The 25,558-nt window shown below is 47.1% G+C and overlaps 1 protein-coding gene across 3 annotated transcripts; it reads right to left on the reverse strand.

Moving 5' to 3' along the window:
• Positions 1 to 200: 200 nt before the first annotated feature.
• Positions 201 to 18,982, reverse strand: HEATR6 (HEAT repeat containing 6; the record flags this gene model as incomplete). 3 transcript variants are annotated; one of them, XM_082327919.1, is made up of 20 exons in its annotated part: positions 201 to 1,743; positions 2,206 to 2,410; positions 2,875 to 2,971; positions 3,671 to 3,795; positions 4,688 to 4,810; positions 5,978 to 6,112; positions 7,153 to 7,239; positions 7,822 to 7,944; positions 8,717 to 9,075; positions 9,322 to 9,421; positions 9,978 to 10,184; positions 10,496 to 10,673; positions 11,062 to 11,354; positions 12,504 to 12,641; positions 13,072 to 13,173; positions 13,437 to 13,551; positions 15,240 to 15,355; positions 16,935 to 17,075; positions 17,491 to 17,598; positions 18,776 to 18,982. In XM_082327919.1, the coding sequence occupies 20 exons, from the start codon at positions 18,980 to 18,982 to the stop codon at positions 1,193 to 1,195; spliced, it is 3,510 nt and encodes a 1,169-aa protein (XP_082184045.1). In that variant the 3' UTR covers positions 201 to 1,192. The 3 variants fall into 3 exon arrangements, with proteins under 3 accessions (XP_082184045.1, XP_082184047.1, XP_082184046.1); XM_082327921.1 differs by lacking the exons at positions 15,240 to 15,355; positions 16,935 to 17,075; positions 17,491 to 17,598; positions 18,776 to 18,982 and adding an exon at positions 15,125 to 15,227; XM_082327920.1 differs by lacking the exons at positions 15,240 to 15,355; positions 16,935 to 17,075; positions 17,491 to 17,598; positions 18,776 to 18,982 and adding an exon at positions 13,963 to 15,109.
• Between the last annotated feature and the right edge of the window lie 6,576 nt (positions 18,983 to 25,558).

The following is a 25,558-nucleotide window of genomic DNA, read 5'->3' on the forward strand; positions in this document are numbered from 1 at the left end:
CTCCTGCCGCCGGCTGGAACAGCAGGAGAAGTCACTCTTGGCAGGGAACCGGCCCCATACACCCAGCGAAAGAGACTCCATTACTCTGAAGGGGTTTCGGATACTCGCGCTACTTGAGGCCCACTGAAACCAGCGGCAAGGATTGAAAAACAAAGCAGACAAATTTTGTATCCCAAAGAGCTTTTATGACAGCCGGGGCTTGCACTGAGCGCTGTTCAAACATCCACCCAGAGGTTAGGGCAGCAGGCACTTAACTCTCCAAGTGCCCCACCGACCGGCTCATTCCTGGAGGCATTGATTTGTCCCCAGCAACATCAGAGAGCTGGGTCCTCCCCCGGCTATCAGCACAGTAAGCACACAGCAAACAGAGAGTAAGCAACAGCATGGTGAAGGAAGGGGAAGGGGACAGAACTTCAGGAACAGAAACGAACCCACATGCAGTTTAGAACATCGCCGCACCTCCTGCAGAAAGGCGACAAAGCCCCCACTGTAGTACTGCTTGAAGAGTCAAAATTCCAGCCTCAGACGACCTACTCCGGATTTTCTGGCGTACGCAGCGCAGCACCATCCGCCTGGAAACAAGGAATTTCGAGTTTTTGGAGGAGAGGATGAGTGAAGGCAGCAGGGAGGTGCAGGCCGTGTGTAGGACACCAGGAACGCAGACAGATGAAGGCAAAGCGTGTTTGCTCTAAGCTATTACTCAAATATTGGCATATTTAGGTTTATTGCAGGAACACAAGAGTGACAACATTTGCAGTGCTCAGAAAAACAAAATTCTTCCAGACCCCTCCTTTACAAACATGACTTTGAATACAGCAGCAACGGTAACAAAATGCTTTTAGATAAGCTGAGAGAACGGGCTGTTTTTATAAAACGTACAAAGAAGGAAAAGGCATTTGTTTTCCACATGGTAACACCGTAACAGTTAAGTGTAGAAACAAAACCAAGCCAGGACAACTTAACAGTTCACTAAACACAAAAATAAAAAAAAAAAAAAAAAAATTAAAAATTAAGTTCTACAGATCTTTCCATCAGGCATTATGAATGACTTTAATAAGTTTGAAATAAACTGTTTAATAGCAACAATAGGAAACTTTTCTTCTGGATGCCCAGTGTAAGTGGAAGTAGTGTGTTTCTTCTGTGTGCCCAGTCAGAAGCGTAAGTTATTGGTCACCGAAAGAGGTGTTTCTTTCTAAGCCTCTGTTAATTCAGTGGCATTGGCATGGTTTGTCAAGATATCTTCCAGATAAAAAGACACTCTTACCCCAGCTTTGCCCTCCAGCTCTTTCTCTATCCCACTGAGATGTTCGATAGCACCTTTTAATACTCTCTCCCTCTCGCACAGGTCCGTGTGCACTCCTGCTTCGTTTTCTTCCACTCCAGATTTGAGATATTGCAAGACGTAAGATTTAATCACGTCCCCATTTTCTGTTATCGTTTCCCAAATGACTGGCAGGTCTGTGCTCTTTGCCAGACTTAACAAATGAAGCAGAGCCTGGCAGATCTGCGTTCTGAGGCTGGCACTGTACTTGAATTCCAGAAAGTCCTCAGTGTCTTCACTCTTCTGCAAGGCTACCACCAGGGCACTCCAGATTTGGCAAAACTGCTCAGTGGAGCCGTAGCATTCCCTCTTGCTAGGGATGGAGAGGGCCATGGCTGATTTGATTCGGACTTTGAAATTCTTGCAGGACTTCACTACTGAGGAAAGTGCACTATATGCTTGTGTGGTCCAAGGAGCCTCTCCTACGAAAAACAAAAAGAAAAAACCCTTTTCAATCAGTCAAAATACACAAAACTGTAAATGTATCTCCCAAATATTTAATGAGCTTACATTTACTGTATTTATTCTGGTCCAAATGAGAGAATCGGGGGTTATGAAATGAAAAATTAGTTAAAAAAACCAGTTAATCTTCTGAAGTTTCGTAAGAGGAAAAGTGACATTTTGCATCTATTCACAGCTCTAATCCCATCCTCACGCTCTTTTCTAACGTGACAGATCCAACTGAATACAGCGCAGTTACGCCTGTATTAGCATTCACAGGATCTGAGCCTATTTCACTGGCAAGAGCTCTGGGAAAGCTAAGACAGCAAAATTCAGCTCAGTTTGCTTTCTCCTCTTTCCCGCAACACATTTGTAACGGAGACCTTCTTATCAAAACCACAACCTGCTGTGCAAATCCAAAGCCAGTGGGACGAGTTACTCACCGAGTGGCAAGGCAGGGTTCTTAAATACATTCCCCAGCGCGTAACAAGCATTCCAGCGCACTTTCATAGTGGCCTCGCTCTGAACGGTAGAAATAAGGGCCTGAAGAGATTCCTCGATGGCTTCCCTAAACCTGGGGTTTGCTATGTGATAAGGCTGAAGGAAATGAAGCACATTCCCAAGGGCCCGGACTGCATTACTCTTTACCTGCAACACACATACACAAAAAAACATTCTGGCTTTCAGCTTATAGGCAAAGCTTTTGTCAAGCCTGCTACGAAATCATGCTCAGAGCCAACAAGGAGCCCATGTGGAATCAGACTGGTGTCTTATCAGATGGTAACTTCCTAAATGCCACCAGAAAAATCATTCTTTGCAAGTGGTCACCCTGAAAGAAAAAAAAAAACAAACCACAAACCAAAACCAGAACACCCCCCCAAACCCTGCACTGTGGAAAAGCGCAACCAAATGCCCCACAGGTCAAACGACATGGGAAACCTCCAAACACCAGCCCTCAGGAGAGGATGCTGAGCTGCAGCTCTCCGTCCGTTAGGGCAAAACACCCCAAAGTAACTGGTGCCTTTTTCCCTTTTTTCCCTTTTTTTCTTTAAATAAAAATGCAAGAGTTGACTACACTATGATAACTCCACCCTCCTTCCCCTCAGTCATACCTTGTCTCTGTCCTTGGATGCTTCAGTCGCAGACTGTAACATTTTCAACAGCAGGAGGTCAGAAAATTCCTCTTGAAAACTTTGTCCCATCGTTTCCCTAGCAGAAGAATCACACCGGGAAAGGCCAGCTCAGCTGATCCATCCCCACAGATGTGATACAATCCTTTACAAAGGCGTATGAACAACCTTCACTCTTTAGAAGGCTAATATGTAAGGCAGACCTTACTACATGTGACCACTATGTTTATTAATTTAAAACCAAACTATCAATGCAAGAAAGCCGGTTAGCAATGCATTAAGTCTGTAATAAAAAACAGAGGGCAATGAATTGCTCAGAGGCAATTCTGTAGCAGGAATATATGATAACTATTTCTCCTGTTAAAACTGTAACAGTAGGTTAGACTTCCCTCAGTCTTTGGCTTGAGGAAGTGTTAAATATTTATTAATTTTACTTCTATGTTATGTTGAAAGTAAAGTAACTAGGGAACATGCAGTTACACGGAGCAACATATAAGAAATAGAAAACTGAAAAGCAAACTTGGAATATACTCCAGAACTAATGATTAGAAAGACCTAAACCTAAGCAGTTTAGTAGAACTCAACCCCAGATGGATACGGGATACTTATAATACAGTGTCACACACTGGTAGACACACAGGCTGAAGAGTGGTTAAAAAGAAGCATCCAAGCCAAATCTTGGCTTTTTTGACGCTCAGTAGATTCAGTACCCCCCGTCTGATGCTATGGGAATACGGGCAGAGAGAGGAGTCCCGCGGGCGAAGGCAGGCTTACGTACATGTTGATGATCAGAGTGTCTGTAAGATTGCCCAGGGACCAAGCTGCTTTGGCACGGACGTTCGGAGACTTGTCACGGAGGGAATTCAGAATAGCGTTCGCTGTGTCTGCCACAAACATCACGTCCTATAAAAGTAAAAACTGCTGCGAAGTTAGGAAGTTTTAAAAACTCGGGTGATTTCCTTAGTAACATATACATTCTGGCCTTTCTAGGGAAAATGGTACCTGCACAGAGACCAGCCCTATTAATATACTCTTCTTTTTTGGGCGACAACTTTTAACGTGTTCACGGTACTCTCTGAACAGCTTTGTTCGATCTTTAATTAACAGTCTAAGCCTGAGTGCTGACCAAGTTCACCACTCTCTCGGGTAGCTGTTGCTGAAAGGTTGCAATGCATTATTTAATTTCATTGGTGCTTTAGTTACTTTGGATTTTAACATAATTACCTGGACTGCCAATCCTATGCTCATCAAATCCCACTCTTAACATAATTGCTTCTCCAAACTCCCTGTTGAGCTGCCTGTCTAATCTTCTCTTCCATGGCACATTACATTTCATTTTCATTCCCTTGCCTATGGTAAAGGATTTTCTTTCAAAATATTTTGGACTCAAATCTCAACACCAGCTACTGCATAATTTTTTTTTTTTTATTACAACCACCCATTTAAGGCCACATTGCAAAAACTACAGTCTTCCAGCTCAGCCAAGCTAAGATTGATTTTTTTTGTGGAAACAAGACAGCCTTTTTCTCTAAATAAGCTTTACTTCTTCGTTTTAAACAAAACTGAAGTCTTCCCATTAAAAACTTGTTAAACTCTACCGAGTGCTGTACAGCTGTTCCCTTCCTCCCAGCTCTACCTCATCTCTTGCACCTCCCTTGTGCCATCCTAGCCCTTCCCACTTCTGTCCCTAAGAGCTCAGGGAAGATCCTGACCTCCCTCCTCATGTCCCACATCTTATGGTTCATCAAACCCATTATAAAATGGCTCAAAATAAGAAAAATGGGCCAGTTCTGACCTGCCGAAGGCAAGAGAAGAGGATGTACACTCCAAGCGCACGTGCGGCAGCAGCTTTTACCAGCGGGTTCTCACTGTGGTTCAGGCCAAGCAGCAGAGTGACACACAGTATCTGCTGGTCATTCTGCAACAATAAGCAGAAACTGAAAAGATCTCCGTCCCACAAAGAAAGGCAACTGAGAAATACTCTGAAAGACCCTAATATGTGGAATCTGTAGAAGCTACCATTCAGAAGGTACTCTTTTCTTTAAAGTAAATTGACTGGCATTTCAGGATGGCACACAGGAAACGGGAATGCTTCCAGCGAACATGATCTTGTTGCTGTTAGGTAAGACCACAAAGGAAACCAAAATATTAACTATCATCCAAACGCAGAAGGCATGGCCCATCAGAGGTAAAACAGACTGGATCAGTTGCTTTTTCCTGTCTTACTTCACTCTTTCCCCTTCATTAAGAAGGACAGCCAGGCAGATTAAGTTCATCCTGGACAGATTGTCAGTTTACCAACCCATGACAAAGATCTTTGTTTCATCAGAGCAAAGGGTCAGAGTGGGCACTGACTTGACCCCACATGGCCACAGGGACAAGAGAGTGTACGGGAGCAAAGTACAGAGTGATGAAGTACACGCTGTACTTGGAGAAACCAGACAGAGAATTCCGGAGATACTGCTGTACTAGCAATTCTTGGGCAAATGAAATCTGGCAGAGTACTCCCCATCAAGAAGGGCACAGTGACATAAAAGGAGCTGCACAATGCAGCGGTGATACACTGCCAAGGCTTTCAAGTTTGAAAGCATATTTCACGTTGCAAAAGGAGAGTAAGGCCACCACATTTGTTTGCTTCTGCCAGGGCAGTCACCACAGTTTACTGTTTTAAAAGCCAGCCAAAAGAAAAAAACACGCATGCAAATCGGTGAACGTCAGTCCATGGCTGTTAGCTCAGCTGTCTCTTCAAACACTTAACCAGCAAAATAACAACCCTTCACCCCCGCCCCCTCCCCAATGAAATTCTTGCCCCCTGTCCCCCGTGCATCATTGCCAAAGCTAAGTATTCATGGCCGGGCCAAACAGCTTCTGGTGACCCACAGTTTAATTGTTTTGACAGACTAATTACTCCCAACGTTGCCTTTTCCAGTCTTCAATAGTCACAACTTGTTCAGAATGTAAAAAAAAAATTCTGGAAGATTCCTCTACCCTCTCCTTATAAGTTTTAAAAGGCTACTATAATCTGGTAGACAAGAACAAAGTCTCAATAGGTAAAAATGCCACACTTAAAGGAGCGCTCTCTTACCGGCAGACTGCTGAAAGCTTCTGGCAAGATAGAGGACAGGGCATCACAGGCGCTTGTCTGAAGAGTCGCATGTGGAGAGTTCTGAAGAGTGCCAGGTAAAGGGCCATTTAACATCACAGTCCAGAAAGTTACAACCTACAGAAGAAGCAGACAGGTTTGCCTATTTAAACCAGCCATTATGCCGAAGTTCTATAATAGATTGTCTTTTTCTACGATCATCTTTAAGACATACCTACAGCCGGTAGCATAATCACACGTGAAAGTGATTACAACTGTTTGGAAGCCTAAAGTACTTTGCATTCAGAAACATTTTAAAGACATTTTAGTACTGCTATCAAGTACTTATTCACTGAGTTCTGTTTGTTTCCTTCTCAAGGCCACATACGCTCAGATTAGATTGCATTAGGTAGAATTACGATTCCACTTGTGAATCCACACTGCTGGGTATTTTCATTTGCCTGATAATTTACATTCATATCAAGTAACAGGAACCTGGTGCTACTGGACACATTTCCTATCTTGTAGGGTCACTGGTGACAGGCTCAAAACTTAGCATATGCCAAAGAAATTTTTTAAATTGCCTTGTTCACAAGGCAATTCACAGAATGCCCAGTTCACAGAAGCAAGACTTAAACAGGCCTACGTTACTACTAGCATGCCAATTCCTCAGCTTCCACAAACTTATCCAACAGCCAGCCTCAAACAATGAATTTTTCTGAAATCACACCTATTCTGGCCACTCTCTGCACTTGTGAGCAGCCAGAACGTGTGGGTTGGCTCTTGTAGCAACGCAAACTCACCAAAACTCTAAAAGCATACGTCTAGGTTTTCTGCAGCAGTAATGACACAGACAAAATCTGCACTGTTCTTCCAGCTTCCTGACTTACAGCAGGCAGGAAGAGGTGGGATGAGGAAAGGCAGAGAGGCAGTGTTAACATCATGTAAAAGAAAAGAAAAAAAAAACAAACCCACACAACACACCTGCTGCCAGACAAAAACAAATGGCAAAATAATGCAGGAAGTCTACAAAACCAGAACCTATAAAGCCGCAGGGTACTGAGTCCTTTTCTGCTTTCCTGGAATTGATTTATCTGTATCCACGCCAGTAACTTTGCAGAGAGTTCAAGAAAGGAAGCTCAGTGAAGTGGAATCTCAGAGGGAGCCCAGACACTTACCACACTGACAGGTACTCTCTGATCAGGGGCAACGGCTGAATCGGGTTTGTACTGCTGCAGCACACCTGTGCCCAGCTCCTCCAGAAGCTGCAAGGAAACAAAAAGCAACTGGGTCTTTATCAGGGGAGACTCAAGTACCATGGAATTGTAGCAACCTTTACCTAGGACTATAGTTACTTACCCAGGGAACAAAACCAAAAGGTTCGGTATTGTTTTGGACTCTATTCTGTCCTTGCTAGCAAAGAAATTAGAGGAAAAGCCTTTCTTACACAAAGTCTCCAGCTAGGCCAGCATAACAAATTGCCACGCAAAGAGGAAATCTCTCTGAGCTTTCCTTTGGGTGACAGACTACAGCTCCTGCACCAGCTGATGCTACATCGGGGAAGGGCCAGCGTTACAGTCCTTGCATTTCCCAAGCTTCCTGGTGACTCAGCAGAGCAACAAAATTCTGCTAACAATTCAAGACTGGAAGCAGACGGTGCATTTCTCAAAGTGTCAGGATACTGCATTTCCCAAAGAGCTACAGCAGGCGCCAGCTCTTTACGGTGTGCTACATCCAACACACAAAGATGCTCTCAATATTCATCGCTACTCATCTGTATTTGCAAAGCACACCCATAGATAAAATTGACTTGGCAAAACAGTGTTGATGTTTCCTCATGCTCTTACTTTGGCTCCGTGAAGCTGAATGGATGGATCCATTTCTTCCATGCATCTGCAAGCCACTTCTCCAAGTTCTAGGAAATAGCTCTGAGCCACAGAGAAATAACCTTTTACAAGAAGAGCCAACACCTAAACACAAACAGAAGAAATGCCGTTCAGTGTTTTTCCCTTCTATTCAACCAACACACCCCAAATACACACAGAGAGGATGTTAATGGGCTAATCAACAGTGGGACCATATACTAAACTCCGATGTAACAGATACACCTTGCAGCACAACTTCTAGAATACTACAGCTAATTAAAAACCTCCCTAGTCCATTATCTTGTTCAAAAAAGGGCCACAAAAGCACTATCGGGTAGCAACACAATGAATTATTTACTCTAAGTGAGGTCTCCTGTAGCTAGAAAACTAAGCAAGAGTGCCTGTAAGAGCAACACATTCTGTCTCTCCTGCAACACTGCTGCTGCGTTGTGTGAAGCTGTATTTAACAAATATTCATTGTTCCAGAAAAAGACTGAGACTCCTTGGGATGCATGTTACAAAATCTTACTATTTTCGGTGGTTACAGAAAGAAAAAGAAGACCAAGTCTCAACATTGACAGGTACCCTAACCAAATATTTAAAAATAATGAATTAAAAAACAACAATCACAGGCAGATGAACTTACTGCAGCAGGTTTACTATGGGACAGTTATGCTGTGGTCACAGGCACGGAATCAAAATGTTACTGCTCTTTCAGTCACAGCAGCTCAGACACGCTGCACTAGCAAATGCTTTAGCCTAAATCTCACTGAAAGAGCGAGGAACAAAGGCAACCCATGACTGAAGCTTGGCTGACATGAAGTAATTCCATATCATACCAAGCTGTTCATTTTACAAGCTAGCTGTTCATCCCCACCTGTAAGGATTCCAGTCGAAGGGGACATGGTTCATAAACGCTGGAAAATGATGGAAAGTTAGCATCGCTGTCAGAACAGGAACCCTCTCTGGGCAGAACGATGATGGAAACGCAGAGACGGAGAAGCCAGCATGGTTCTGAAGATGTACATCCTGCTGGATTATCCGGAGGCTCCCCTTCTGAGGGGAGTGCTTTTCTCCACGGCTCAGAAGAATTAAAACGATGAGGGGTTGTGCTACCACTATTATTTAGCCCTGAAGAACTAGGCTGTTGCAAAAGTAATTGCACCTCTGGTAAAGGTGCTTGGACAGATACTATAGCCCCCAATAATGTGAGACTAGAAACTCGAACATTAACATCTGCAAGAAAGAACAGGGTGGGGGAAGAAGCAGCAAGTCTGTTAGCATCTCACTGACACGTCAGCATCCTTCTTCAGCAGTTTTCAGACAAGACAGATCGTAACATATAATTCGATAGCAATACGTATGTTTATGTATTTATGAAGCACGGGGTGGGGCAGGGAAATCCACAACTGTTTTGTCATAACTGATGCTGAATTAAGATATAACATATACAAGGAGGCTCCAGCCAAACAGAATGCAAACCTTTGTGACAAATGTATGGCTTTATCTGGTTCCAAACTCTTGTCAGCAGCCCAGGTTTTAAACGGCTGTATGGTGCATTTGAAACCAAATTTGCAAGGCACTGAAACACAAAAGAACATACATGGAGGGGTGGTTACAATGTCAGCCTGGCCTCCAACAGATTTGTTTTTACATTTGCAATTTAGGTAATTTAGACAGCTAATTATCTGAGGGCACCTGAAAACAAATGCCCCAATTATCTGCTGTTTGAAAACTGGTTACAAACTTGGCTCCTAAGGACAAGTATTTAACTACTGTGACCTGGCATACAGACCAAGTAATTTCAATAGCCCACAGAAAGCTTTTTTTGCCAATTTGGGCTCCAGTTTGAAAGCCAATGTGAGTCTTCAGAATCATTTGATAGGTTCATTCAGCTCCAAAAAGACCACAGGAAAGAAATGCAGGAACAAGAGAATTGTGCTGAAGAGAAAAGAAACCCAAGGACTCTGTAGGAAGACTCAGTCAACGAAGCCTTGCGAGACTACAACAGTCTATTTCCCCCCAGCATCTTAGTCTTCAACAGCTACAATAATTTGTGTGCAATCTTTCTTCGAGACTTAATCTAGAGACCAATATCACCTCTTGGGCAGCATTTGAAACATTTACAGTACAGTTACCTTGACTATTTGTGTCAGTGTTTGAGAAGAGGATTCTGCCACCAGGGCTAGCAGCAGGCAGCGGTGCAGCTCCCGGATGCTAGAAGCAATAGTTACAGAGAAGGGAGTAAAAGCTCTCTTGTGATCATTAGCATCTTCAGCAACAGAAAGAAACTGCTTAGAACCTTCCAGGATGGCCGAGAGAACTTGAAGAGCACAGGCACGGGTCTGAAATGATAAAACGTTTCTGTTACCCACTTTTAACACCTCTGTCGAGATGATAGAGAATTTTAAAGTTTATGAAAGTCTCTTCCTCCAGCCAGAGAAAATTCAACTCCATCTATCTTTTCTTGGAACTTTAAGCAGTATACAACCAGTCCTTTGTTTCCTTAACCAACACATCCTCTTTTACTTCTTGCGGCACAGTGACCAAGCAACACAGATACAGTAACCAAAGTACTTACTGAAGGCCAGAGAAGACAACTCTTAAGACTAATATGGGAAAAATACAATGCTTTTTCTGCTCGGAACTGCCTCACCTTTGGAGAAGGGTCCTTTAAAGCAATAGTCATCAAGGACACTGACTGGGGGCTGCCAATACCAGGTGCATCAGGAACAAACGCTGACCAGTAGCCATAAAGAACTCTTTTTTCTATTGATTTTATAGCGGAGAGGAAACAGGCTAGAGCCCCTTGACGAACATTGGCTTGATAAGATCTTAAAAACAAACAAAGATTAATGAAATAGCAGCAGTGAAAAGTAATAGACTTAACCTCTTTCACTTATATTAGCGACTACCTGTGAGAAGACATTTTTTAGACCAAGAAGAAAAAGAACAAGTTTACTTTCAAACCAATACAAATTACTGCCTTCCAATTTTCTTGTATCACCACATAAATCAAAAGGAAAAGTGATTTCCTCAACAGTTTTGATTAAGAACAAAGCGCTAGCATCCTGTGGAAGTGTAGGAGTCTGCACACATGTAAAATTTGTGCCAGATCTACAGGAACAAAAGGTATGTGTTAACATGATACATGAGCTTAAATTGTTATGAACAATAGTACACTCTGCTACCGTGCTTTATGTTTACACAAACAACAATCACCTCGTTTTGCTCTGTATTCCACCTTCAGCATCAGAATATTCCGACTCACTGCTGCTGATTCTTTTCCAACTAGTATGATGTGAAGATGAGTGATCCTTTCCAGCAGGCACGTATGCAACATCTGATGCACGAGTCCGAGGATCCGAACAAGGACTGTTCTGCACATCCCCCAAGTGTAATTTCAGCATGTCGGCTCCAAGGACTGATTCATTTCCCGCATCACCCAAATCTTCTCTTCCTTCTTCCCCAAGCTCTCCCCTCTTCTGTTTCCCTTTGGACTTTTTTCTTCGGTTCTGTTTTAAGACGAAAAATAGATTTTTTTTTTTTTTTTAAATCTTTTGAAATAATATCTGGAAAGATGTGCAAACATTTTATAGTTTTAAATCTTTTACTAAGGGAAAAAGGTCTCATCTGAAAACAAAACTAATTGCTAATCCAGAATAAAAGCTGAGTTTAATATAACAAATCATGCCCTCTGCATAGTACATCAACATCAAATTGTACAAGTTTCTAAATGAGTTTCTAGACAAGATTTAGTTTAGCCAAGAGTTATCACAGCTATTTAGCATTCTTCTGATGCAACAATACTGCACATAAGTGCAATTATATGTATGTTCAATACGGTGCATACAGAAACTGTCACTTCTTTAGTGTCTGAAAGTTTACAAACTCTGCTTATTAGCAGCAACAGTAACATCAGTAAAGTAATACCTTAGTGTCAGTAAGCAATTTATATCTGAATAGCCTGAAAGCTTTGGTCTCTTCATCAGTAAAGCAAAAGATTTCCAAGAAAACTTTTAGTTAAAAATACGTTTCACACAAATGTGATTGAAGAAGAGGAACAGTGAATACTTCTGTAGTTCTTTTAGATTTACAGTACGTATTTAACATCTAAAAAGGAACAAGTCAACATGACTATACAACTTTATTTTTTTTTAATGTCTTTCAGATAATCAGTAATCCAAAACGTTTACAGGGTTAAAAAATAACCTGTAGAAGGATTAAGCAGAACAGCTGGGGGAGGGGGGAGGAAATCAGTCTCTAGATGAACTTGACTTCCCTAAGAAAGAGTCAAACAATTGTGCAAGTGTTAGGAGAGAAAACGTAACTTATAAAATAAAAGCTTTGGCTAGTCTGCACACACCAACCCCATGTCTGCAGGCCAAGAATTCTTGGCTATAGATGAATAACTGATGCACACAGCTTAACTCAGGAAAACCAATCTCTGCAGAGCCATTTGTTTTCATCATCTGAGTTTACAAAGCAATTTTACTCAGTGCAGAGATTTACAATCAATACCTTTAAAGCAAAGAATGTGAAATGTATCACGTGCTCAGAACACAGAGAGCCTGTTAGCCACTAATATCACGACAGGTAACATACAATCGCAACAAACACGCGCACAATGAACACGCAGTAGAATCAGTCTAATTTCAGCTTACCCCTGTCTGCTTAAAGGTGGCTGGTTCTGATTGTTCCTGTTTGACGGGCGACCTTTTATCATACTGAGGCAAAGGAGCCGGGTACAAGGCTGCGGGCATTTCTATGCTCAGTCCCGGCAGTCCATGAAACATACATTTCTAGGACAGCAACAAAAACGTTAGCATACTTTTCCTTTTTGATGCACCAAGATTTACTGTGTATTTACTCAGGCGTTTATCAATTTTCAGTTGGGCTTGTGATCCTTCCCCCCAGGTCTTGCCATTCCCCATGCTATGTAACAGCCATGCAACACCTGAAATTCAACTCTCTCTAGAAGGATTTTAAGTAGGTCCAAAAAAATGAACCTCCCATCTTTCTCTCACATTCTTTTGTGGGAAGTGCAGTTAAGATGCTGCGAGAGAAACTCCATGGTTTTTTTCTTTATATCTTACAGTACATTTCCCCCCACGCTCAGGCTTCTCTGCTCCCTCTTTCTTGTCTCCTCCTACTGTTTCCCACTTAACAAGCATCTGGAACATGCACCTTCCAGCGCCTGCCTCTTTCTCAAGTATGGATTTAAGTATTTACCTTTAATACTGCAAGAAGAGATCCAATTTGGTCGGTTTGCATTAGTTTCATCTTCCCACCATTCAGAAGCGACTGGATACCTTTCAGTGCATTTTGCAGTAACTGAAAACCAAAACACAGAATTACTTTCTTTTCCTTCCCAAAACACTGAAGGTTCACAACTTTCAAGTGACCTTCTAGGCAATTACAGTTTTGCTCATCATAATTACTGGGACAGTTACTTACGTTTATTAAAAAAAAAAAAATAGACTATTTAAGCAAAATCTCAGTTGACAACATTCCAAATTTCATATATTCCAAATTCCAGTATTCCAGAGGCCCAATCTCCTAATTAGAGTATTCTAGACAGTTAGACTCGCACTTACCATGCAAAAAGTGATGTCATCTACATCAGAGGTTTTTGAAGACTGCAGAACACTTAGAAAAGTTTGAAAACAGACAATTCTGTAGGACTCATCCAAGTATGGCTGTCCGGGCACACTAAAATTAAAGCAGGAGACGACAAACGGTTGGTTTAGTCTGTCCCACAGCTTTATAAAGTTACACAAACTCAGACCCAAGCCCTGTGCTAGACTGGAGAGCACAGCCCCAGATGGATGGGTGGCTCTGTGAAAGGGATCAGTTCTACCACTATAAAGAACAAAAGGAAACCTTCTGCACAAAGCGCTAGTACAATCATAGCGTGCCTTACACCTACTCTGCTTCTGTGGCCACCTTCTCAATTACAATGACCCTCCAAGCATAGCTTAACAAGCTGTCATGCTTATAAATGCTTTTTAGGCAAAAATTGGCATTGAAAAGGACTTAGAATGCCTTTGGTCATTTCCCTAATTTCTGTGAAGTCTGGGCAACCTTAATGTGCTGAAACATTTTAACATCCACTTGACTTACTGCATGAGGAGAGAGGGCAACTGCATCACTTCATCTTTGCTACCTTGAGTACCATTTAGTAAGAGCTGGCCGTTGTTGCCCTGGATTTAGAGTCATTAAATAAATGCTTTTGTAATGGATTCCTAAGCACCTGGTTCCAACACATTTAATTACTTCAAGCCATCAACGCATGTTTGATAACACTCACAGGAAAACTCTAATATTGCAAGTGATCTTCCTGAAACTAGAATCAAAGAACAGCTGAGGTTGGAAGGGATCTCTGGAGATCATCTAGTCCAACCCCCGTGCTTGAAGCACGGTCAACCAGGGAAGGTTGCCCAGGACTGTGTCCAGTCGGGTTTTGAATATCTCCAAGGATGGAGACTCCATGGCCTCTCTGGGCAGCTGGTTCCAGTGTTTGATAACCCCTACTTTTTTTTTTCCTCCTATGTTTCATCGGAATTTCCTGTATTTCAGTTTGTGCCCATTGCCTTTTGTCCTTTCACTGGGCACCACTGAGAACAGTCCGGCTCTGTCGTCTTCATTCCCTGCCATCACGTATTTATACACATTGGTAAGATCCTCGCTGAGCCTTCTCTTCTCCAGGCTAAATAATCCCAACTCTCCACAGAGAAAAATCATCAGGCCCCAGACTGCCAGATGTTGCATTTATTTACATTAAGTAGTTCTTCAGACTTCATCTATAAGTGCTGAAATCCCACACTTTTGTGTTTGTGGGTTTTGTTTTGTTTTAAAAACAAGCCATCTGTTCAGGGGAACTATTAACCAAAAAACTCTTTACAGCAAGTCCAAATATCTATTGCTTTTACTAATTGCTTGCTTGCCCACAGAGTCTGGTTAATCAAAATTCTTCCCATATAGCAGCTAATAAAGATTTGATGTTGCTGTGACATCAGCATATTTACATGCGGAATGGAAAAATGGATGAATTGCAAAAGAATAACCGACAATCACTATAAAAACTTGTAGTTGACCATTCCTTATGCAAAATTAACCCAAAGAATCACTGCAGGGACCAGACAGCACAACGCTTTTTCTTTTCTTCCCTAAACTAATCCCCGTAACACTATTGCTGGAAGACTGAGAGTTTACGGTTTTATCCACAGATGATACAGTATCTTGAAGCACTAAAGTTTTAGATTGCAAATTCATGCATATACACCTTACTGGTCCTGAATTTGCTGTTCCTAGCACAAACAGAGCAGACCGCTGTCCGTGCTGTCAGATGTACATCTTCTAAAGCATCCACTCCACCATCTGAAAAGGCTTGTACGCACCCGAGACACAGGTTTGCCATGCTGCGTACTGCTGCCCTCCTGAGTTCCATGTCTGGCTGAGCAGAATCACTGAACTGCACCAAGAGCCCAGTCTTGCCCAGCAGATCCGGGAGATACTAAAAGAAACCACCAAAAGTCATTAGGGGTCAGTGCTCTTCCCTCAGCCTCCTGGTTCTTCTGTTTCGTAGCTAAACGTATCCACGCTACAAAAGAAGATTTGTCAGCTGCAATTTCAGATTCCATAGACAGATTATGTTTATAAAAAAATGACATGAAAATATTAATTTCCAAAGTTTTCTCATTTTGTATTAAAAAACTATCGAGTGCGAGCACAGTTCAGACTGAGTCCCAATTTATGGTTTCTTCCCAGACATAAAGCTAAGTTAGTAACAACTGCTGTACCAAACTGCTGCAGTTACATAGGCTACAAACCCACGCAAGCTGGCAGCTCCAAAACTGCTAGCATCACCGCCCCGCGCTTCAGCCCAACAGCAGAAACTGCTCTGCAAGCTGCCAAGAGCTGGTGACAGCAGGGGAATTCAACATAGCAAACACTACCAGTCACACTGCAGCAACAAGGAGCTTCGTACAAACCTCAGGATTGATACCTGAGAGTCTCCAGTTTGAAACGGCTTTGAGCCCACTGCACACTAAAGACCAGATCCAGTTACAGGATAAATTTCAGGATCCTCAGTGAAGCCTTGTCATGGTTTAACCCCAGCTGACAACTAAGCACCGCACAGCCACTCACTCACTCCCCCCGGTGGGATGGGGGAGAGAATCGGAAGAGTAAAAGCGAGAAAACCCATGGGTTGAGATAAAGACAGTTTAAAAGGTAAAGCAAAAGCCACGCATGCAAGCAAAGCAAAACAAAGAATTCATTCACTACTTCCCATGGGCAGGCAGGTGTTCAGCCATCTCCAGGAAAGCAGGGCTCCATCACGCGTAACGGTTACTTGGGAAGACAAATGCCATAACTCTGAACGTCCCCCCCTTCCTTCTTCTTCCCCCAGTTTATGTACTGGGCACGACATCATAGGGTATGGAATAGCCCTTTGGCCAGTCTGGGTCAGCGCCCCTGGCTGTGCTCCCTCCCAGCTTCTTGTGCACCTGGCAGAGCATGGGAAGCTGAAAAGTCCTTCACTGGTATAAACTCTACTTATCAACAGCTAAAACATCAGTGTGTTATCACCATTATTCTCATACTAAATCCAAAACACAGCACTACACCAGCTCCTAAGAAGAATTAACTCTAGCCCAGCTGAAACCAGGCCGAGCCTGCTGAGTAATGTGCAATTTGAAGCTCCCCACGTTCTTCCTGCCTGATACACTGGCACACCAGGGTGGTTGGTCTGCAGACTAAGCCTCGTGCCATTCTTTAATAGCACGCCTTTGGCTCAAGCCAGCTGATAGGTGGTCCCTACAGCTGCAGCCTGCAGGTATAGAGGTATTCGGCATGGGAAGTCTCTTGTTATCTACTGATTATTAGTATACACAACTATCACACCTGAAATTCGACTTTTCCACAAATATCAGTCACTATTTAAATGAGATTGTTCTTAACATAAAAGGTGTGGCGATGTGAGAACATGATACTTTTTTATTCTTTCTTTTGGGGGAAAGAAAAGAGAAAGTAGAAACAGCAAAAGGGTGCAAATATTTTTGCCGTTACTTTCTCTTAGCTTGTAAACTCACCTTCTGACATTTAGGTCCATTATTGTAAACAAGAGCTGCTAAGGCTTGCAGAATTTCAACATGTGTCCAAGAGCTGCACTGTTTAAGAGCAGAGATGCAGTAGGAGAGAAGAAAATTCAAGTTCTGTTCATCAACCATCACCTGTCGTAACAGAAAAGGACTGTGGTCAAGAAAACATCGTCATGTACTGGTGGAGTCAATATCTCCAGATATATTGGTTACAGACTCCGGTGATCTGGCTGTTAAAATTACACACCATCACAGAATCAGCCAACTTAAGAACCGGATAAATCAACACAAGTGTCCTAGAACCAAGAGTATTTCCAATGGTGTATCGCTTCTGACTGAGAGCTGGTTTTACATGAGGAACCACATTAGAGCCCCAGATAAGAACCTCAGCTAAGAATAAATAAGCAATACAGTGAAAATCCAAGAAACTCTGCATGAAGGTCAGCTCCATAGCCCCACAAAAAGAGACAGGCGGCCTCCCTGGCTTAGTGGGGGACCAGGGAGCCAGCACACAGGAAGAAGAGAGATAAGGCCCAACTTTCCGTACCTGAAATCTGTTAAGCACATGATGGATGAGCTGACAAACTTTGCTGACAAGATGTTCCTGATCAAGGTGAACCAGCTGACAGGCTTGGACAAGCAGAGCACAAACATCCTGGGAAAGAAAGCCTCAGTTTATTATTTAGAAACTACAAAGCTAGGGTGGAAACCACATCATCGGCTAAGACTTTGATCACACAACCAGATCTGCGTGTGGATACAACTAACATCAATACACATGGATAATGTAACGAAACGGATGAAACGCCAGCTAGTGAGCTTCCCCTCAGCTGTCTACAGACCTTCACCCTGATGCAGGGATATGCTGACACGGATTCAAATTGCAGGAGTGCTGCTCAAACAATGCCACTTAAACACTGGAGCAACAGCAAAGCCACTAATAACGGCAAAAGAAAAATACAAAGTTAGATCAAGGAACAGAAGGCGGGGAAAAAAGGAGCACTATCCAAAAAAATCAACTAATTCCAAAACGCAAAGTAAGCCTACTCTGGAAAGAAAGTGAAGAAAAATCGGTAAGTCAGCACTGTTCACAGCGTAATAACGAAGTAGTGTGTTCCCAATGAAGCAGTACCAATACTGCCAAACTACAGCATTCAGCTTTGAAGGGCTCACTTGAAGACTTGAAAATGTGTAATTGTTTGACTAGTAGACTGTGCAAATTGCTGAGTACCCGTGCCTGCAGTCCCACCCACCGGTGTCACCCGCCGTCTCCTCCTGCCGCTGGGCCACGCGTGCCGACCCCGGCGGGGTTTCGGCACACGGCAGCAGAGCTCAGAAATGACCCAGAGAGGTGGGGATGGGAGCCAGGGGCGGGCGAAGGCAGGAGGGAACGCGGCCGTGGGGAGGAGAGCGGAAGACGTGCAGGAACACGCACGGCCGTGGGGAGCCGCAGGGCGGTAGGTGCGGGGCGCCGGCTGCGGCCGCCTCCACGCGAGTCCGTGCACACCCGTGGGCGCGCACGCCCGGGAAAGCATCTGCACGCCCGCCTCGGTGCACGCCCGCGTTGAAGGGCACGCACACGCGTGTGTGTGTCCCCACACGAGCATCCACGCAGGTGGGCGAGAGCTAAGTGTGCGCTCACACCAACGACGTCACCCGCGTGACGTGTACACTCCCGTGACGTCCACACAAGCGTGCGAGCGCCTTCTGCCCCCCGCCCCGCGAGCGTGCACATCCCCCTGCGTGGGCGCGCCCCAGTGCGGGCGGCGGGAGCCCCGGCCCTGGCCCCGGCCCATCGCTCGGCCCCGCTCCCCGGCCGGGCCCCGCGGTACCTGCGGGCTGGGCCCAGCCGCCGGCGCCGGCCCGCAGCTCTCCGAGATGAGCTGGTCGAAAAGCAGGTGGAGCTCGGTGCGGCGGCGGCCGCCGTCGGGCCGCTCCGCGCCGGGCTGAGGCCGCAGGGCGCCCAGCCGCGCCAGGTAACGGCGGAAGGAGCCGCCCGGCTCCGGCCCCGGCTCCTCCGGCCCCGCCACGGCCGCCATCTTCCGCCCTCCCGGCAGCGGCCGCTATGGCAACGGGGAGCACTTCCGGGGCGGGGGGCGGCTACGGCGGCCGGGCGGGGCCTGCGGGCCGCAGGCGGGGCGAGGGCCCGGGCTCCCCCGGGGCCGGGACGCGGGGTGCGGGCCTGGCACCGCGCTGGGGCTCGGGGAAAGCCCCGGTGTGGAGGCGTGGGGCGAGCAGGGAGCCCCCGTACTGCACCCCGGGGCCTCCAGCGCTGGGGCCGGCATTTGCCCCGCGGGCTCGTTTTTCACCTCGAAGGAGCCTGGGAATAAGCGGAGGGGGAGCCCCGGGGTCGGCGAGGCCCGGCGCGCCCGCCGGTGTGCGGGCAGGGACGCAGCCTGCCCCGGCCTGGCGGGTGTGCAGGGAGCGGCACCGGCACAGCCAAGGGGCTGCGGGCCCGGGCGTGCGCCCAGCGGACAGGGCCCACAGCCGGGCCGCACACAGCGGTGTCACCCTCACCGCCGTGACACCCTCACCGCCGTGTCACACTCACAGCAGTGTCACCCTCACAGCCCTGACACCCTCACAGCCATCACTCTCAGCCATGTCATGCTCACAGCTGTGACACCCTCACAGCCGTGACACCCTCACAGCCGTCACTCTCAGCCGCGTCACGCTCACAGCCCTGACACACTCACAGCCGTGACATGCTCACAGCCGTGACACACTCACAGCCATATCGCACTCACAGCCCTGACACGCTCACAGCGATGTCACGCTCACAGCCGTCACGCACAGCCATGTCACGCTCACAGCCCTGACACACTCACAGTCATGTCACGCTCACAGCTGTCACGCTCACAGCTGTCACGCTCACAGCCGTGTCACGCTCACAGCCGTCACGCACAGCCATGTCACGCTCACAGCCGTGTCACGCTCACAGCCATGTCACGCTCACAGCCATGTCACGCTCACAGCCGTGTCACGCTCACAGCCGTCATGCTCACAGCCGTGTCACGCTCACAGTCGTCACGCACAGCCATGTCACGCTCACAGCCGTGTCACGCTCACAGCCGTGTCACGCTCACAGTCATGTCACGCTCACAGCTGTTGCGCTCACAGCCGTGACACTCACAGCCGTGTCACGCTCACAGCCGTCACGCTCACAGCCATGTCACGCTCACAGCCGTGTCACGCTCACACAGTGCTCAGCCTGGGAAGGAAGGAGAATTCATCACCGCAGGGCGGCGGGAGCAGCACCAACGCCCACCCAGGGCAGTGACCGCGGCTCCGGGTCTCGCCGCCTCCCCACCCGAGGCCAGGCCCCGCGGGGACCCGGGCGGCCAGAGCGGTGCCGGTGGCCAGGGAGCGCCGCGGTAGGTGGCACTGCCCGGCCACGTTTGTGGCCACAACGCCCGGAGCCACCCGGGCTGCAGCCTGAGGATCCCTGGCCGGGGCAGAAGCGCTAGGCCTGGCCTCCCTAGGCCTGGCCTCCCCAGACCTGGCCTCCCTGCGCAGCCATGCGCCATGCTTCCCCCAGGAGCCTTTAAAAGCAACAGTAAGTCATCGATGTAGCCTGAAATAAGCCCGCAGTCCAGGGCTGCTGCACTGCAACAGGTTGCTCCTGTCCCACCCCTGCAGCCCTGTCCCCGATCCGTCTGTACCTGGTTTAGGCACAGACGTGGGACATAACAGATTTCAGCACTGGGGACACAAGGGACTGGCGGTTGGGAAGAGACCTGCTCGCCTTAAGGACATTACTCCAGATTTGATCTGCACCTCACCTGGAATTAATTTCTTCCCGATGTAACATCAAATTAACTGACGGTCTCCCACCGTTTCCTTGTGGATCCCAGGAGAGAGGCCAAGGCCCCCGTTGATGGGGAAATACACTTGAACAGGGACGAGCCAAGCGTCACTGCCCTGCTGCACGCAGGCAGCGGCCAACACGGGGATCTGCGTCGCCCAGGAAGGAGCGGGAGGGCTGCAGCGTCAGGGCACAGCGTCCTCTCCTTCCATGTCACAACCAGGCAAAGCCAAGATCTGGTATCTCACTCAAGAGACCGTCTTACCTCCGGTTTACCTCGCTTTACCTTCCTTTCATTTCCTTATCAGACTGAGCACCTCGAGTAAGAAAAATACATGCTGTGCCACCAGTACCATTGCCTTGGCTTTCTTCTTTGCCCTGGGCTGTCTGGTTATGGCTAATTGCTCTGCTTCTTACCTTTATCGTTCCATTTCTTCTTTATTATTTGTTCCCTGAAAGTCCCTAACAGGCCTCCGAGGCAGGCACAGTGAAACAGGCAGCAAAGAGACAGCCTCAAGCAGTACCACGTATTAATATTGTGCGAGGATGATTTTAGAGAGCTCTTTGCCTTCCCAGCCCAGCCATCGCTCTGGGGTGAGGCGTTGTTTGATATCCCACAAGTGCTCTGGGAGGCAGCGTAAAAAAGAGGAGCATGTGGTCACCTTCACCACGGCAGAGCTTTTGTGCGAGGGTCTTTGTCGCTGTCAGAAGAAACGCACGCATGGTTTTGGTGCGAAAGCTCATTGAGTGGGTGGGTAAGCGCTGCCCAGGCGTTGCACCCTCCCGTGCGCAGCCGGGTGCTGTGTAACGCAGCCGCTGCCCACGGGCTGGTTTGAACCCTGCCACCGCACCAGACAGCTCTGGGGCCCGGGTCAGAACGGGGAGCGGGGAGACCCCCAGCACACACCATGCAGCAGCACCTCCCGGCACTTCACTCTGTCCTGGAAAGCCTTTCTCGCACCCGCAGCGTCAGTGGGTTCGATGGGGTGGCTGCGTCGGAGCTGGGGTCTCGGTTGACACCACTCTGCGACTCCGCAGCATCTGGGGATGGACTCAGGTGGAGCTGCTTTGTCTTTGAAATTTCAAAGCCAGGAATATCAGTGTTGCCTTCCCAACTTCTCTGCTTGGCATAAATTTCCACCAAACCCACACTCAGGGACCTTTTTTAGTTTTGCTCCTTTTGTCACTATTTTATTTTGTGATTTATTATTTTTAAAACTTCTTAATACATATTTAAAGCTCTTCCTTTCTTCTTGTTCTCTCTTTTTAAAATGGTGCTGAAATGTGCGTTTTGACAGCAGCCCCCGCTTTCGTGAGGCCCTAATAAATCCGTGACTGAAAGCAGACTGACACAGCTGCATGGGTTTATAAAGCAACGAAACCAGCCGAGAGCTGGGTAAAGATACTGTGCGTCTAGGAAATAATAACTCCGCTGAGGCCAGCGATGTTACACCAAGACACGTTTTACCAGCTCCTGGTAAGCCTTTGCATTTACTCACCCCTCAAAACCCCCAAACGAGAGCAAACATCATGCAGTATCCAGCAGTGGCCATGAGGGAAAATAGCACAAGTCCTCCACTGTTAAACGTGCTCTGCTACTATCATGCAAATACATCTGGTTCAGCAGCTCAGAAGCAGACTTCAAAGGATGGAGAAGTCATTAGAATCACAGTTCAAAGAAAAAAGTGAGCAGCTGGTTTAGGCCATCTGGTAGGGGACATAAAATGGTCTCTTTCTTCCCCAGTAAGTCTATGAAATTTTCATTAATTGTAGGAACATCTTCTAACATTAACCAACATAATATTGTTAAAAATGTAAGTCTTAATAAATCATCAAAACTCCTGTCTTAGGAAAACAAGGTAGCTACAGTCTGGTGGGTTCTTTCCTCCCCTGTAATACAGCATGCCATAATTACAATTTTAGGTCGATGCTTTCAAAGCAAATTAGTGGGAATTGGATTCCTCAGCTCCTTTGAAGGTCCCAGGGAAGAACGTGGACAGGATGCTTCCCCTTCCCCACTCCTGCAGAGGAATGCCCCCTCGCTGTCCCTCGCAGTGGGATCCACGCTCCTCCGGGTGCCAGGGAGCGGGGCTGAGGCCAGGCAAACGCCGACAACGTTTTGCCAACCCTGCTTGGTTACAGCTCAAACAAAAACCACCTCCCTGCAGCCCCCCAGCAGACATCCCAGCCAAGAGAAATGCCAGCTCCGGTGGTGTGAGCACAGCTCAGCAGAAATCCCCGCTTTAGCTGCTCTGATCTCAAGGCCCCCAAGAGCTCCTGGAAATTGATATTCCGGTTGAATATATGGATGACTTCCTTGAAATTCAGGCAGGTGGTTTGATAACGCAGGGATGGTGGCAGCTGCCATGGGGAAGCCGAACTAAGCAAAGCCACGACAGAGAGCTCAAGGGCACGGCAGATACCTGCTGATTTGGACAAAGCGATGACCCGGGAGCTGCTGCCCGTTCTCCCTGCCTCCTCCTCGCCTTTCAGATTTGTCAGCTGTGTCTCTTCCTGTTAAAGGCAAAATGGAGAGAGTTCATCTTAATCTCACTGGCCTGGGAGAAAAACTGGCTCAAAATTCAGCTGGGAATTTCGGGGTGTTTCAGTCCCAGGCTTTCCTGGACACTACTGTTTCCATCAGTCCTGCCTTTGGTCCTCTTTCCTAGGACTGTCCAAATTTACTGACTTTTCACATCCTATCAGCAGCATTTCAAAGCAGATCAAACACCTGAACCTAGAAAAATTCCCGATCCTCTGATGTACCCATCCATCCAGGGGAGTCCCTGTGGCTGCTCCAGTTGCCTGTGTTTTGCCTGCGCTCTGCGGGGCGTCTCCGTGCGTTACGCACCGGTTTCACGAGCCGTGCCGTCCTCCCGAGCCCCGCTGGTTTTCAGGTGACTTGCTCAGGTTAGAGAGCAGGAGAGCAGCCGGGCTGAGGACAGCGAGACCAGAAAAACTACTTGCCCCAGAGTCGAGACTGGTGAAGGAGCAGGGGCTGTCCCAGGGAGCCCCCGGCCACAGAGGGCCTGCAAACATGCACATGCAGGTATTTCATCCCCGGGACGGGGATTTAGCGAGTGCCCCTGCCTGCACCATGCTACACATTTACCATTCCCCAAAGGCATGTGCAAATTCAGCCCCAATACTTTGCATTATCTCCGCTGGTGCCAAAGCTGTCTCCCACTGGCTTCCCGGCTGTTTTCCCAAGCTGCGGGCCAGCTGACGGGACAAACAGCCCTGGCTCCGGGCTTGTTTGTCACTGAAGGACAGACACAAATACTTGAAATACTTTCCTAATCTCATTTACTCATGCAAAGGGCTGCTGGGTTGTCAGGGATGTTATTCCAAGGCAATGGGAGACGGGGACGGGACAGGGCATGCAGGATGGCAAGGGAAGGACCCGGCCAGGGAGCATCCCTGAGTCCCCGGAGCCTCCCATGTGGTCCCACCATGGGAAGGGTGCCCGTGCCAGCACCCATCCCAGCCTGGACCCCCCGCCTGGTTCCCTGAGCCCCACTCGCTCAGGCCCAGCCTGCTCCTTGCCCTGGGTGCAGGTGCCCTGGTGATTTGGCTGATTAGGATAATTCCTCCCCTGCAATGAGGGCCATTAAACCTCCTTTCACATGGAAACACCCCTGAGTTGGGGTCACCAGCCCTCCTGGAAACGGGGCTCTGGATTCCCAAGCTGTCTCTGCACAGAAGGACTGCTGGCTTTATTTAACTTGGCTTAAATTGACTGTGTGCTGGGGCTGCAGCTGAGTCTGGTGCGGAGATTTTGGAAATGCTGCTACTGCCTCCCCCTTGCGCTCCTCTCCCCGGGCTTTATCTTCCCAGAGCTGGCAGAGGCTGGGATGTTTCCACGTCTGCTTTCCCCAGGAGATGGTAGGGACCCCGGCAAAGCCTGGCTGGTGGCAGAGGAGCCTGCAAATGCCTTCCCCCTCTATACAAAATAGCTCAGACTCGCTTTTTTAGTTTTACACCTAAATCTGTTTTCATCCATTGCATGTTTTCAGAAGAGGTGCCATAAATTAACACAGAAAAACTACTTGCCCAGACCCGAGAGGGGTGAAGGAGCGGGGGCTGCCGTCGTTACCGGTGGGCTGGATCCCCAAGAAGCTCCGCAGCCCACGGGAGGCTGCTGCCGGCGGAGCGGGGAACACGGGACTCGAAACTGCAGTGACCTGCTGGGAGTTGGAGAGAGCGCTCTGCTAGCTGCCGAACCGCCAGCAACCTGCCAGGGATGCACACCAAACATGAGCTAATCCCAACAAAAATAGGAGTGAAATCATAATTCATATGCATAATTCATGTGCATAATTTTATCTTTGCTGTATATTCTCCAGGGATGTATTCTAGAAAATGCTTTCTTTCCCCTCCCCTCAGCGCTCGCGTCCTTCCAAAAAGTGCTGTAGATGCAAATCATTGGAGGCAGCAAGAGGTAGTAGCTTTGCTGGGTTACTAAATAAATGCTAAATTTGTCTGAGTTTCTAGCCTACGTCTTGGCAAGTTATGCAGATTGAAGCTGTTGTATAGACATGCAGGCTTGTAATAATCACAGGATTTTAATTGCTTTCATTGTGAACCCTGGCTACTGATTGTATCTGCACGGAAAACTGTAACAGTTTGCACTTGCAAATGCTAAAAATGTTAAACAATAATGGCAATTAAGAGATAATTATAGTTATTCTGAAGCAAGGATTGGAGTTAAGACTCCGAGAAGACATCCCAAATGACCGTGAAGCAGTGCCCCGTTTACCGCACAGACTTCAAGCTGCTGCTTCTATGATGCGAGATCCGCCAGACTTAA

Source organism: Platalea leucorodia (assembly GCF_965183815.1).
Source record: "Platalea leucorodia genome assembly, chromosome: 16".
Taxonomy (NCBI): domain Eukaryota; kingdom Metazoa; phylum Chordata; class Aves; order Pelecaniformes; family Threskiornithidae; genus Platalea; species Platalea leucorodia.